We start from the raw sequence: 15,668 nt of genomic DNA on the forward strand, positions 1-15,668 counted from the left end.
AATCTATATAATTTATTGGAAAAAAAGAAAAGGAAGGGGGAAACAGAAAGGGGGTGGAGATGGGGGAGGGAGCTCAGGACCTAAAGTTGTTGAATTCAATATTCAGTCCGGATGGCTGTAAGGTGCCTAGTCGGAAGATGAGGTGTTGTTCCTCCAGTTTGCGTTGGGCTTCACTGGAACAATGCAGCAAGCCAAGGACAGACATGTGGGCAAGAGAGCAGGGTGGAGTGTTAAAATGGCAAGCGACAGGGAGGTTTGGGTCATTCTTGCGGACAGACCGGTTTACGTTTGGTCTCTCCAATGTAGAGGAGACCACATTGGGAGCAACGAATGCAGTAGACTAAGTTGGGGGAAATGCAAGTGAAATGCTGCTTCACTTGAAAGGAGTGTTTGGGTCCTTGGACGGTGAGGAGAGAGGAAGTGAAGGGGCAGGTATTGCATCTTTTGCGTGGGCATGGGGTGGTGCCATAGGAGGGGATTGAGGAGTAGGGGGTGATGGAGGAGTGGACCAGGGTATCCCGGAGGGAGCGATCCCTATGGAATGCCGATGGGGGGGGGTGAAGGGAAGATGTGTTTGGTGGTGGCATCATGCTGGAGTTGGTGGAAATGGCGGAGGATGATCCTTTGAATGCGGAGGCTGGTGGGGTGATAAGTGAGGACAAGGGGGACCCTATCATGTTTCTGGGAGGGAGGAGAAGGCGTGAGGGCGGATGCGCGGGAGATGGGCCGGACACGGTTGAGGGCCCTGTCAACGACCGTGGGTGGAAAACCTCGGTTAAGGAAGAAGGAGGACATGTCAGAGGAACTGTTTTTGAATGTAGCATCATCGGAACAGATGCGACGGAGGCGAAGGAACTGAGAGAATGGGATGGAGTCCTTACAGGAAGCAGGGTGTGAGGAGCTGTAGTCGAGATAGCTGTGGGAGTCGGTGGGTTTGTAATGGATATTGGTGGACAGTCTATCACCAGAGATTGAGACAGAGAGGTCAAGGAAGGGAAGGGAAGTGTCAGAGATGGACCACGTGAAAATGATGGAGGGGTGGAGATTGGAAGCAAAATTAATAAATTTTTCCAAGTCCCGACGAGAGCATGAAGCGGCACCGAAGTAATCATCGATGTATCGGAGAAAGAGTTGTGGAAGGGGGCCGGAGTAGGACTGGAACAAGGAATGTTCCACATACCCCATAAAGAGACAGGCATAGCTGGGGCCCATGCGGGTACCCATAGCCACACCTTTTATTTGGAGGAAGTGAGAGGAGTTGAAGGAGAAATTGTTCAGCGTGAGAACAAGTTCAGCCAGACGGAGGAGAGTAGTGGTGGATGGGGATTGTTTGGGCCTCTGTTCGAGGAAGAAGCTAAAGGCCCTCAGATCATCCTGGTGGGGGATGGAGGTGTAGAGGGATTGGACGTCCATGGTGAAGAGGAAGCGGTTGGGGCCAGGGAACTGGAAATTGTTGATGTGACGTAAGGTGTCAGAGGAATCACGGATGTAGGTGGGAAGGGGCTGGACAAGGGGAGAGAGAAGGGAGTCAAGATAACGAGAAATGAGTTCTGTGGGGCAGGAGCAAGCTGAGACGATCGGTCTACCGGGGCAGTTCTGTTTGTGGATTTTGGGTAGGAGATAGAAGCGAGGTTGGGCGACTATCAGGTTGGAAGCTGTGGGAGGGAGATCCCCAGAGGAGATGAGGTCAGTGACAGTCCTGGAAACAATGGCTTGATGTTCAGTGGTGGGGTCATGGTACAGGGAGAGGTAGGAGGAAGTGTCTGCGAGTTGACGCTCAGCCTCCGCGAGGTAGAGGTCAGTGCGCCAGACAACAACAGCACCACCCTTGTCAGCGGGTTTGATGACAATGTCAGGGTTGGACCTGAGAGAATGGAGTGCAGTAAGTTCAGAGAGAGAGACAGGTTAGAATGGGTGAGAGGAGCAGAGAAATTGAGACGACTAATGTCGCGCCGACAGTTCTCAATGAAAAGATCAAGAGAAGGTAAGAATCCAGAGGGAGGGGTCCAGGTGGAGGGAGAATATTGGAGATGGGTAAAAGGATCCGTTGAACTGGGAGAGGACTCCTGCCCAAAGAAGTGAGCCCGGAGACGAAGACGGCGGAAGAAGAGTTCAGCATCATGCCGAGCCCGAAATTCATTGAGGTGAGTGTGTAAGGGTATGAAACTAAGTCCTTTGCTGAGCACTGAACGTTCAGCATCGGAGAGGGGAAGGTCAGTGGGTATAGTGAATACACGGCTGGGGTTGGGATTGGAAGATGGGGTGGGGACGGAGGGACAGGCCGGGGTGGAGGGTCCTAGATGGGTGTTGGTGTCGATGAGTTGTTGGAGCTTGCGTTCCTTAGCACTTGAGAGAAAGAGAAAAAGTTTCTTGTTGAGGCGTCGGATGAGCCGAAGGATAAAATGAAACTGGGGGCACGCGCAGCTTTGAGAAAGGGTACGGCGGTGCTGCTGGAGGGAGAGGTCGAGTGTGTTCATATGGCTGAACTCTTCTTCCGCTGTCTTCGTCTCCGGGCTCACTTCTTTGGGCAGGTGTCCTCTCCCAGTTCAACGGATCATTTTACCCATCTCCAATATTCTCCCTCCACCTGGACCCCTCCCTCTGGATTCTTACCTTCTCTCGATCTTTTCATTGAGAACTGTCGGCGCGACATTAGTCGTCTCAATTTCTCTGCTCCTCTCACCCATTCTAACCTGTCTCTCTCTCTGAACTTACTGCACTCCATTCTCTCAGGTCCAACCCTGACATTGTCATCAAACCCGCTGACAAGGGTGGTGCTGTTGTTGTCTGGCGCACTGACCTCTACCTCGCGGAGGCTGAGCGTCAACTCGCAGACACTTCCTCCTACCTCTCCCTGTACCATGACCCCACCACTGAACATCAAGCCATTGTTTCCAGGACTGTCACTGACCTCATCTCCTCTGGGGATCTCCCTCCCACAGCTTCCAACCTGATAGTCGCCCAACCTTGGACGGCCCGCTTCTATCTCCTACCCAAAATCCACAAACAGAACTGCCCTGGTAGACCGATCATCTCAGCTTGCTCCTGCCCCACAGAACTCATTTCTCGTTATCTTGACTCCCTTCTCTCTCCCCTTGTCCAGTCCCTTCCCACCTACATCCGTGATTCCTCTGACACCTTACGTCACATCAACAATTTCCAGTTCCCTGGCCCCAACCACTTCCTCTTCACCATGGACGTCCAATCCCTCTACACCTCCATCCCCCACCAGGATGGTCTGAGGGCCCTTAGCTTCTTCCTCGAACAGAGGCCCGAACAATCCCCATCCACCACTACTCTCCTCCGTCTGGCTGAACTTGTTCTCACGCTGAACAATTTCTCCTTCAACTCCTCTCACTTCCTCCAAATAAAAGGTGTGGCTATGGGTACCCGCATGGGCCCCAGCAATGCCTGTCTCTTTATGGGGTATGTGGAACATTCCTTGTTCCAGTCCTACTCCGGCCCCCTTCCACAACTCTTTCTCCGGTACATCGATGATTACTTCGGTGCCGCTTCATGCTCTCGTTGGGACTTGGAAAAATTTATTAATTTTGCTTCCAATCTCCACCCCTCCATCATTTTCACGTGGTCCATCTCTGACACTTCCCTTCCCTTCCTTGACCTCTCTGTCTCAATCTCTGGTGATAGACTGTCCACCAATATCCATTACAAACCCACCGACTCCCACAGCTATCTCGACTACAGCTCCTCACACCCCGCTTCCTGTAAGGACTCCATCCCATTCTCTCAGTTCCTTCGCCTCCGTCGCATCTGTTCCGATGATGCTACCTTCAAAAACAGTTCCTCTGACATGTCCTCCTTCTTTAACTGAGGTTTTCCACCCACGGTCGTTGACAGGGCCCTCAACCGTGTCCGGCCCATCTCCCGCGCATCCGCCCTCACGCCTTCTCCTCCCTCCCAGAAACATGATAGGGTGCCCCTTGTCCTCACTTATCACCCCACCAGCCTCCGCATTCAAAGGATCATCTTCCGCCAACTTCAGCATGATGCCACCACCAAACACATCTTCCCTTCACCCACCCTATCGGCATTCCGTAGGGATCGCTCCCTCCGGGATACCCTGGTCCACTCCTCCATCACCCCCTACTCCCCAACCCCCTCCTATGGCACCACCCCATGCCCACGCAAAAGATGCAATACCTGCCCCTTCACTTCCTCTCTCCTCACCGTCCAAGGACCCAAACACTCCTTTCAAGTGAAGCAGCATTTCACTTGCATTTCCCCCAACTTAGTCTACTGCATTCGTTGCTCCCAATGTGGTCTCCTCTACATTGGAGAGACCAAACGTAAACTGGGCGACTGCTTTGCAGAACAACTGCGGTCTGTCTGCAAGAATGACCCAAACCTCCCTGTCGCTTGCCATTTTAACACTCCACCCTGCTCTCTTGCCCACATGTCTGTCCTTGGCTTGCTGCATTGTTCCAGTGAAGCCCAATGCAAACTGGAGGAACAACACCTCATCTTCCGACTAGGCACTTTACAGCCATCCGGACTGAATATTGAATTCAACAACTTTAGGTCGTGAGCTCCCTCCCCCATCTCCACCCCCTTTCTGTTTCCCCCTTCCTTTTCTTTTTTTCCAATAAATTACATAGATTTTCCTTTTCCCACCTATTTCCATTATAAAAAGAGAAAAAAAAATATTTATTTATTTATTTAAAAATTTTTTTTTTACATCTTTTATGCTCTCCCCCCCCCACTAGAGCTATACCTTGAGTGCCCTACCATCCATTCTAAATTAGCACATTCGTTTGGATAATATCACCAACTTTAACTTTAACACCTATGTGTTCTTTTGTATTATTGTTGTTGACAGCTTTTGATGATCTGCTTCTATCACTGCTTGTTTGTCCCTACAACCACACCCCCACTCCACCTCTGTCTCTCTCTCTCTCTCTCTCTTTCTCTCTCTCCACCCCCCACACACACACCTTAAACCAGATTATATTTCAACTCTTTCTTGGACCCGAACTCAAGTTCTGTTGACGGGTCATGAGGACTTGAAACGTCAACTCTTCTTCTCCGCCGATGCTGCCAGACCTGCTGAGTTTTTCCAGGTAATTCTGTTTTTATTTTGGATTTCCAGCATCCGCAGTTTTTTTGTTTTTATCTCTGTATTAAATTTGTGAAGATGTGGTAAACCAAACAGTAGATACAAGGCAAGAGAGAAAGGTATTAGTATGGGAAATGATAAACAGACTGTGACAAGAAGGGACAGAGAGTACAAATCTAAGATTAAATCATCAGTTAAGGCTAGATGCTACAAAAATAATAAAGGACAAAACTAAGGGTTCTTTATACGCATGTAGCATTCAAAATAAAACAGATTAACTGAGAGCACAAATAGAAATAAGTATGATCTGATAGCCATGACAGAAACATGGCTACAGGATGACATAGACTGGGACCTGAATATTGAAAGGCATTTGAATATTGACGTGACATTTAGGAAGGACAGGAAGTTAGGAAAAGGTGGAGGGGTGGCTCTGTTAATTAAATATTGTATTAGCACATGAGAGGGATGATGTAAGTTCAGGAAACCCGGATGTAGAAGGAGTTTGGGCTGAGATGAGGAATGTTAAAGTCAAGGCAGTCATTTGTGGAAGTGGCCCCCTAATTGTAACTACACGATAGGACAGAGTATAAAAGAAGAGATAATAGGAGCTTGTCAGAAAGCTCTGGGATTTTAATCTACATATAGACTGGAAAAATCAGATGGGCAAAGGTAGCATAGATGGGGAGTTCGGAGTGTTTTCAGGATAGTTTCTTTGAACAGCATGTTCTGGAGCCAACCAAAGGGCAGGCTATACTAGACCTAGTATTGAGCAACGAGATAGGATTAATTGATAACCTCCTAGCGAAGGTACCCCTAGGTAGCAGTGATCATAATATGATTGAAGTTTACATTCATTTTGAGGGAGAAACGAGTACATCCAAGACACCCATCAGCACATCAGACCATTATGTACTAAATTGCATATCCTCTCAGTAACACTTTGCTGAATTGAATCTCTCAAAATGAATCTCTCAAAAACTATCCATTAAGCTGTTATATTCCTGGACACACTCCAAACTTCTTAGTGAGATCTGTTGAAACAAATTGACAATAATTTTGCATTGTACAGTATGAATCATGCTGAGGAGCTTGTTAACAACATCTGGAGACTCTTTAACTTTTGTGCACTTAACTTCTGTGCTCAGTACTGCTTTTGTGCTTAGTTGATTAGGAGGTGTCATATATTAATCAGTATTTTGTAGGCTGGTTTTGTGTATTAGTACCAAAATGCAATAGAAAAAAATACAGTAAAGTCAATATGCTTCTTGTGGTGGCTTTAGCTCATATGCAGCATTAGAGCTGTAACCATCATTATTTTCACACAATATTTCTCATAGGGGACAGAATACAAAAATTAATACTCGCCATTGAGCTTTTTCATAGTTCAAGTGGAAAACAAATTGCTTTTAATGCGCTTATTATGCATCATTGGAAATTGAGTGATAATACAATATCAGCCTATGCATAGCATATCTGAATTGTGTCTGATATTTCCTAATGCCTTGTGCAGGTGGTATTTGGTGGTTGCTGTTGATGCACCATTTTTTTGCTATAAACAGCTGATTTTTTTTTTTCACTATCCAAGAACTGTCACTTGAGCTAAGCCAGAGGAAAATGAATCCCTGGAGTGAAATTCCTCCTTCTGGTAGTTTTATCAACAAGTGCATATGAGTTCTAAAGCAGTTTCCATGAATATTAGCCAATCCTCGGCTGATTCAATTCCCGGGATATCAAGAAGCAACTGAAGGCACTGGATACTGCAAAGGCTAAGGGCCCTGACAACATTTCAACAAAAATACCGAAGGCTTGTCTATATGCAGCAGGACCTGGACAACATTCAGGCTTGGGCTGATAAGTGACAAGTAACATTTGTGCCGGGCACTGACCATCTCCCCATGATGTTAAATGGCATTACCATCGCTGAATCCCTCACTATCAACATCCTGGGGGTTGCTATTAACCAGAAACTGAACTGGACCAACCATATAAATACTGTGGCTACAAGAGCAGGTCAAAGCCTGTCCATCATCTACAAGGACAAGTCAGGAATGTGATGGAATACTCTCCACTTGCCTGGATGAGCGCAGCTCCAACAACACTCAAGAGACTCAACACCATCCAGGTCAAGACAGCCCGCTCGATTGGCACCCCATCCACCAACCTAAATGTTAATTCCCTCCAACACAGATGCACAGTGACAACATGGGAAAGCCACCACCTGCAAGTTCCCCTCCAAGCCACCCGCCATTCTGACTTGGAACTACATTGCCATTCCTACACAGTCAATGGATCAAAATCCCGGAACTCTCTTCTAACAACACTGTAGGTATACCTGCACCAGATGGACTGCAATGGTTCAAGGCAGCTCACCTTCACCTTCTGAAGAGCAATAGGGATAGGCAACAAATGTTGGCCTTGTCAGTGACACCCATATCCTATGAAAGAAAAAAAATATAGCAAATGAAAGAAATTCATCAACGTTCCTTTTTTTATAGCTTTTTACTTGGTTAGAAAAAGGTTGCATTTATATAGCGCATTATCAAATTTCCAGGATATGAAGTGTTTCAAAACCAAAGAATTATTATGAGTGCAAACATGTGAACCTATTTGTGGACAGCAAGATCCCACAAACAGCAAACTGGATAAGTAAACAGTTAATCTGTTCTTTTGAGTAATGTTAACATTCCTCTCTCATAAGCCAAACATCTTGCTTTGTGAAGTGTGCCATATAATATTTTATGATTAATACAGAAGGCAGATGGGACCTTGACTGAACACCTGAAAGTACCATGAAAGCTGGCACCCTGGCAATGTAGCACTTCCTCAGTACTCCACTGACACAACTGCCTCAATCAGGATTTGGCAATCCTACTTATCTGAACAGCCTAAAGTAAAAACTATTGCGAACCGTGAGATGAAAATTCAGCATTTCTAAACCAAATACTTGGGAAGTTGCTAAGTGTCTCTGGGAGAATGCACAATTTAGAAATAATAAAATATATGTATAGAATTTATGTATCAATAGAAAAAATTTAATTGACCTGATTGAATTGGCATGTTTTTGACTTTTTACTACAATTTGTCAGTAAAGTTAAGAAACGTAAAATTAAGACTGTTTTCGACTATTGATTCTTATCAGTCTGTATGCATTCTATAAAAGGTTGACTGTGAATTTATAATGATCCAGCATTTGATCAAGTTGCATGGGCATTCAAAGTGGCTTTTAGTGGATTTTTGGTTATTTTGCCAAATTTGCATGCACAATTGAAAAACAAATGTAATCACATTTAACTTAACTGATTTTATTTGATATAGTTCAAATTGATGCTTTTTTTGTTATTTTAATGTCAACAGTAGGGAAAATACATCATGCCACAGATTCTGCCTGTAGATCAAATACAGCTATCTGAACTGGACAAAAGGACTGGAAAAACCAAACAATTACCGGCATTGGTGAGTTGTATGCTTAAATCCTATCACTAATAGTGGATCTTTCGTAGTTGTGTTGGTTTTAAATATGTCCTCCAGTGATCTATCCTTGCATGCTCTCCTCCTCCTCTTTATCCAAACAGTGCACTTTGATGATGTGATCTGAAGACTTTGGGTAAACTTCCACATGTTCTTTGATGTATGTCCAGCTTAACCTTTCACCACTCCTCCCTCTGACCCATTGCCTTTGTGCTGTTAGACTGTTTCTCTTAAATGAGTCACTATTTCCTCCAATTAAATGTTGGAAAGACGAAAGCTATCACCCTTGGCTCCCGTCATTAAACCTACATCTGCGCCACTAGCTCCATTGCACTTTTCTATAGATGTCTTGGGTTGACCTCCGCGTCTTATTCAACCCAGTTGAACTTCAAACCCCCATATCCTCTCCATCCAAAAGACAGCATACTTCCATCTCTATAAGATTTTCTACCCTGCCCCTACCTTTGTCCATCTGCTGCTGAAGCACTTATCCATGCCTTTGTTACCTTCAGATTAGATTTACTCAAATGCTTTCTTGGTTGGCTTAGCATCCTCAGTACTGTCTAAACTTCAGCTCATCCTAAACTCTGCTGCCTGTATCCAGTTCTGCTTGCCCATCTCTCCAGTCCTTGCCTCGCCACCACCTTCTCCAGAGTGACAAGGGATGGGCAGTAAGTGCTGGCCCAGCCAGTGAAGCCCACATCCCATGAATGAATAAAAAAAAACTTTGTTGGCTCCTCCTTGCAGCACTACGCCGCCTTCAATTTTCAGTTGCCTTTGAAGTGATTGAATACCTCTACTGCACATGAATTCCTACCCATGGTGCACAACAGCATTCAATAGAAGTAACAGTTCTCAGGACGTAGAAGAGAAAAAGGATGTCTTCATGCGCTCTGTGAGCGTAACTGTGTGGCCCATGAAGACAAAGTTTGGTCAACCCTACTGTAATTTAAAATGCCCCCAGAAACCCAGACAATGTTACATTCTACAACATTTGGTGGTAAGTGTTGAAAAATTTCCCTCCATGTCGCTATTATAGAGCAACTTCAATTTTTTTTGGCCTTTCACCAAAAAAAAATCCATTTTCTCTCCTTACACGTTTTCTTCCGAAGATTGTTGCTGGAACATTGTAGAAATGCGAGCTGACAAAAGCAATTCAGAATATTTCAACATTAAATATCTAACAAAAGTTCTAAATTAAAATTTCTGGCTCAAAGCCACCTTTCTTTTAATTGCATGAGTTTTCAGCTTTCACCTAGGCCACTGTTGGAAATCCACATAAAAGAAAAATATTTTTTTGCAACAGGACAAAATCATAAATGATCAGTGAAATCAAGGCCTTGATTTTGCTTTGTAATGATGACAAAACTGTAAGCCTTCACTGTTGTTACTCTGAAAATGAATGCAACTTTTGGCGTCCACACATGCCAGTTAAAATCCAAAATTGCCCTGTGATTCCCCACTCTTCCACAGGGTTGCTGTTAAAGTTCTTGCAGATAGAATTCAATTCATGATCACTGAATTGATGTGAACTTAACGTGGAATGTTTATTATTCTTGTTGTAAAAAGCTATGCTTTGTTAAATAGGATGTAACTGGATTTCTAAGAGTACTAATTTCATAAATATTGTTCCGAAAAGCTAATTTTATATTTATGGATTGTCAGATTTCTCCATTCCATTTTATTTCCATGGATTTAAAAAAAAAATAGAAGTTTGATATTTCCGCTTCTACCTTAATCTCATTTCTGTGCCTCAAATTGTTATTCTGCTCTTTGCAATATTATAAGAAGTGAGCGATAGATAAAATCTGCTGGATTGCTGGCTGTGAAAATTCTTAAGTGTGATTGGCTGTTTAGTTTGCTTGATGACATCAGTTGTTGGATGCCAGAGATCCCCTATAGATTGTGCAGAATGAAATTAATCTCAGGAAATGTGAAATTCACACCGGCAAGCTCGCTTGATCTATATGGCAGCTTTCTAAGAGATAATAGCAAGGACATCATTTTGCTGCTGACTGAAAATCCAGGCCATTTTATCACTCATGAGAGTAACTATGATTGATATGAGACAGTAACTCCTGTGAGTATCCAATTAGTATATCTTGTGATATGATAGATATTCCATGGCTAAGCATGCAAAGATATCTTCCATCTCATTCCATTCTGTGAGAATGTGCCAGAAGGCCAGCTGAGAATTGCCAAAATTCATTCAAGTGTACAAAGGTATTTTATGAGGTATGTTGGCACGTAACAAATTTGTACCTTCTTGATTTGGAATTAAGCATTCAATCACAAGTTGCTGGGCTAGTAAATACAGCATAAATTTTATTGCTAATCTGTATTTACATATTATGAGAAAAGCTTATATATGTACTATTGACTTTATATCCAAAATTGCAGTCAGTTTGGCTTCACCTCCTGGCAAAGAAATGCTTCATTTAATAGCCTAGCAGATTCAGCCAAATGGGCCATAAGTTGTTTCGCCAGTTTACTTTAAGGGTTCTGAGCAAAAAGAAAAGTACTGCAAGAGATGATTTGCAAGTAACATAGTTTCAGACACCCAGATTTTCTCGCATTTCATGACTTCTGTCTGGAATTTTCATCTTGTTCACAAACAGATAGGCCTTCATTTTTCAAAGAAGATATTAAACCAAAGCCCTAAACATTACGAATCACCATCCTTACAATTCTACATTAGATTCAGGGCGACTGAAAGCTGTGGCTTTGTTATTGTTATGGGACCCAGGAAAAACCACTGCCCTCAAAATTAATTTTAATCTATATTTCAATTTCTCCCTTACAGCTGCTCCTCTGGGTTTGAATTGTGCTGTATTTTTTGGACATGAAAACTCATCCAGAAGGTGTAGCTGCATTCAGTCCACGAAAGCAACATCATCACATGGGTGTTGAAAGCGGTGGCTAGAAATAAATCAGAGAAGGCTGGCTATTGGAATTTGTGGGAGGTGAGGGTAGTGGTCAACAGTTTAATTAGGCGAAGAGAGAAGCAAGAGCAGTAGCTCCACAAAATGGAATGCGAGGATGAAGCTAAACAACTTCAAAACAACTTAGCAACAGAATGCCAATACATATCCATAGGAGCTTTCAATTTCTCCAAGACATGAGAAAATCCTGCAGTTTTTGGACCATTTTGCAATAGTCCAGAGTATCAGCTAAATTCCTACAGAAGAGGCATTGAGCTCATTCCCTATTATTCTAAATTTAATCACTGTGGCCAATTCTAATCAAATAACGTTTTATAGGTGAGGAAGCAAATAATAAGACTGTGCATGAAAGCACTTCCAATTTAATCCATCATAAGTTGGCTGCTTGTTATTAATAGATCTGGACAGTTTAGTTTATGCATGAAGAGGCAAACATAAAGTCGCATAGTTAGAATTTGTTTGTACTTGCCTCAAAGTATAATTGTGTTCATTGTGGTTTGTCTTAATCTAAATGCAGAACCCAGCATTTTTTGTCAGGTGATGCATGAAAAAATGTTTGACCAATATTTCAACTTATCTGAATTTACATATACTATATTGCAAGGACAAGTTTTAAATGCTTCTTGCAAAAAATATGTACATAATTAAAGCAATACGGAAGGCATCATTAAATTATTATATAAATAATAGTTATATGAAGAATTAATGAGTAAAACTAGAACTGGTACATTTTCAGTTAAATCTCATTACATTGTGCATATAGGCACTTAAGAATAATGCTTTACAAAATAAACTGATGTTATCATGAGGGTAGGGAATCATGATTTTGCAGCTTATGAGAATCTACATACAGACACTATGTTCCAGATCAAATGTAAATCTTTTCCATTTTGAACAGTTTTAGAGATGTGAATTGGCTAACAGAAAATGGCTGGTGAGCACTTTGTATATTACTGCAGTTGTAAAGGATACAAAATTAGACAAGACCACAAAATAGCATCTCTGAAAGCTGATGAGATCGAACTTCCAACATCATAGAAATTGGAAAGGGTCACTATGAACCAGCAGCTTAAATGGACCAGTCAATTTTACAGTGTGTCTATAGGTGCAGAACAGAGGTTGGGTACTTTGTGTGAGGAGTTCTTGATCACTCAAAAACTCTCCTCGTTTATATTGCTCAAGTCAAGAGTGTGATGGAACATGCAGCAGATGGGTGCAGTTGTGTTAAACATGGAAGAAACTCATCACAGTCCAGGAGAGAGGAATTTGTTTGGTACCCTTACCACTAGATATTATATGCAGCCGCTCCCTTACTCATAATCTATAACTGCAATAAGTAGTATTAACAGGATGCTTTGCAGCAACTAGCAAACTTACTTTGACAGAAATCCCACCCCGATAGTTTCTGCTATCAAAAGAAGCAAGGGTAGTAAAGGAATGGGAGAGCCATCACCTTCAAATCCTTTTAAGTAATACCTGAACAAATACTGCCATTCCTTCATTGTTGAAGAATTAACGTTCTGAAATTGTATTCTTAACAGTGTAGTGGGAATGCCATCAGCACAAGGACTGCAGTTGCTCAGGTAAAAGGATTACCACCACAATGTTGGGACAGCAAGGAATAGGCAATAAAGGAAGTGTTGTCTGTCACCCAATCCAGAAAATCCATTTTAAAAAGGCAATTTGTCCCAACTTAGTTACCGTACAACTGTATGACATATTTAACTGCTGGGTTATTGGGGAATGAAAAAAAAACTTGCATTTATATAGTGGCATTTCATGACCACCAGATATCCCTAAATGCTTTACAGCCAATTAAGTACTTTAGAAGTGTAGTCACTGTTCTAATGTTGGAAACATGGTAGTGAATTTGCATACAATAAACCCCGACAAACAATGTGATAATATTCCAGATAATCTGTTTTTGTGATGTTGATTGTGGATAAGTATTGGACAGAACTCTGGAGATAACTGTCTTGCTCTTCTTTGAAAGAGTGCTATTGAATCTTTAACATCCGCCTGAGAAAGCAGACGGGACCTTGGCTTAATGTGTCCACTGAAAGACGGCAACTCTGATAGTGCAGCACTCCCTCAGTACTGCACTAGAGTATCAGCCGAGATTGTTTTCAAATCCTGGTGTGAGACTTGAACCCAGAACCTTTGTGGTTCATTAATAAGTCTCAAAGAAAGAAATATCTAACGTTATTAAATTCTTCTCATTAATTAGAGAATAAAGTGACCATGTTGACACAACCTTTACTTGAATTTACAGCCTGTAATAGAGAGAATTATTTTCCTGCCTCTGTTATGTGTGTGTTATATGGTTTCTGTCAATAGTATTCCTTAGTTACTCTGTGTCAAGGAGCCAGCTTTCTCTGGTAAGTTTTCCTTCCTTTGCCCCTTGTAACTGATAGACTGTAAAATCCACTTTTAAATTTCTAGGAAAACAATAAAAACATTCACATGTGTGAGTGTGTGACTATTCAATAGGTTTTTTTTGTCATTTCTATTCTATTACAGAGTAGATTTTAGGATATATTTTCCCCACAGCCGTGGTTAGGATAGCTACCAATCAAACACACCACAATAAAAATATATTTGTAAAGGTGTGTAACAAAAGTTTGTATGATCAAATTCAGCCCAAAAGCATTTTGATGCTTGAGCAAATCTAATTTATTGTTTATCAGTTATCAAAGGCATTTTTAATAAAATCTAGTCCATTATATTGATGTTTATGTGCCCCTGCTGGGTGTGTTTGCGGCCGGGGGGGTCACGTAAAGTAGGGCAGATGCTCACAGTTGCATGGGCAGTCAGTTGGGAGTACGCAGGCCATTTTTTAAAAGAACTTTTTCAAAAGGTGGAAGGAAGGTGGTGGGAAGGAAGATGGGGTGCTATCTTCAGGGGGTGCCCTTTGCACATCGTGGAGGAGGTAGCCCCCCCCCAAGATAGAACCCTCCCTCTCTTCCTACCCTTCAGCTCTATAAAACACACCACCCCCACCCATCTCCCTAAATTGCCCAAACCCTCCCCACCGAAGACTTGGGACCCACCTGATTTGGAGATCCCTGGACCACCCTCTTGGACCTGTTTGCAGTCCCGGCAGCAGCTACTAATGCGCTCATGGCGCTGCTGGAGCTGCCAGCCAACCCGATTAGCCGGCAGCTCCCAAAGGCGGGACAGAAGCTCCCCATGACTGCCTGTTTGCCCACCTGCAGCACATTATGACTGCGGGGTGGGCTGGTATCCAGCAATGCGCCACCCTGTAATATACTGCCCAATGTTTCAATAATTTATCCCTATGTTTGTTCCAGAAATAACAGCATTAACCCATTGCTAGAGGCACTGCCAAACTGAATATTGCCACTAATTTATCTACAAATTTTTAAAATTCAGTTTAATTGCTAAGTTGTTCTCATTGTATGGACTGTTTCTAATAAACGATACATAATTTTTCGTTACCTTTTTCCATTGATTTTTGTTTCCTTTTTCTCATAACCCGTTGGCATGAACATTTTGTACTCTGATTTAAAAGTGCATTATTCAATCAGCCCAGAAAAGGGATGATTTCTAACTGGTACAATGGGGAAAAGTATTGAACTGTCCAGTAAGCAACTTTTAGAAATAAAAACAGAAAATGCTGGAAAAACTCAGCAGGTCTGGTAGCACCTGTGTAGGGAGAAACAGAGCTAACGTTTCGAGTGCATATGACTCTTCTTCAAGAGCACTTCTTCAAAACTTTTAGGAGCTTGTCAAAGAGCAGTAGTAAGAATGTGGTAGCTGCGGAGACTTATAAAATGTTTTATTACTGAAGCCATAATAAACTTAGCAAATAAGATCTGCAGGGTAATGCATTTAATAAAATCTATATATTGAGCATTGCTCAGAGAAGAGACATGCTGTCGAAGCTTTTCATCTTGCACACATCAGAACAAATTTGTAAGAATACCAAATCTCAAACGGGAACGACAATTTATACTGAATGAGCACAGGATGCTGATTAGTTGGCAAGTGGACTCTGATTGGTAAAGGCGTTGTCATGGAGAATGCATTAGGGAACAGTTAACTGCCAAGCTTTTGTTTAAATTCAAATCAGGCAGTACAACTCTGGCCAATGCATTGCCATGGGGAATGAACCCAACTGATAATCTTAAATTGGCTGTCAGTGTAATTCATAGCAGAAT

General features: G+C 42.6%; 1 protein-coding gene across 4 annotated transcripts in view; it reads left to right on the forward strand.

Moving 5' to 3' along the window:
• Positions 1 to 15,668, forward strand: part of ascc2 (activating signal cointegrator 1 complex subunit 2) — a 73,512-nt gene that overhangs the window by 1,382 nt on the left and 56,462 nt on the right. The window contains exons 1-2 of one of the 4 annotated variants that reach the window (XM_041201945.1): positions 7,842 to 7,967; positions 8,432 to 8,530. In XM_041201945.1, the coding sequence (XP_041057879.1) occupies positions 8,447 to 8,530 (84 nt within the window). In that variant the 5' untranslated portion in view covers positions 7,842 to 7,967; positions 8,432 to 8,446. Of the gene's footprint in view, positions 1 to 7,841; positions 7,968 to 8,425; positions 8,531 to 9,292; positions 9,546 to 11,372; positions 11,509 to 15,668 lie in introns of those variants that run through there. The other 3 variants (XM_041201943.1, XM_041201944.1, XM_041201946.1) reach the window with 3 other exon arrangements.

Source organism: Carcharodon carcharias, chromosome 13, assembly GCF_017639515.1.
Source record: "Carcharodon carcharias isolate sCarCar2 chromosome 13, sCarCar2.pri, whole genome shotgun sequence".
Taxonomy (NCBI): Eukaryota; Metazoa; Chordata; class Chondrichthyes; order Lamniformes; family Lamnidae; genus Carcharodon; species Carcharodon carcharias.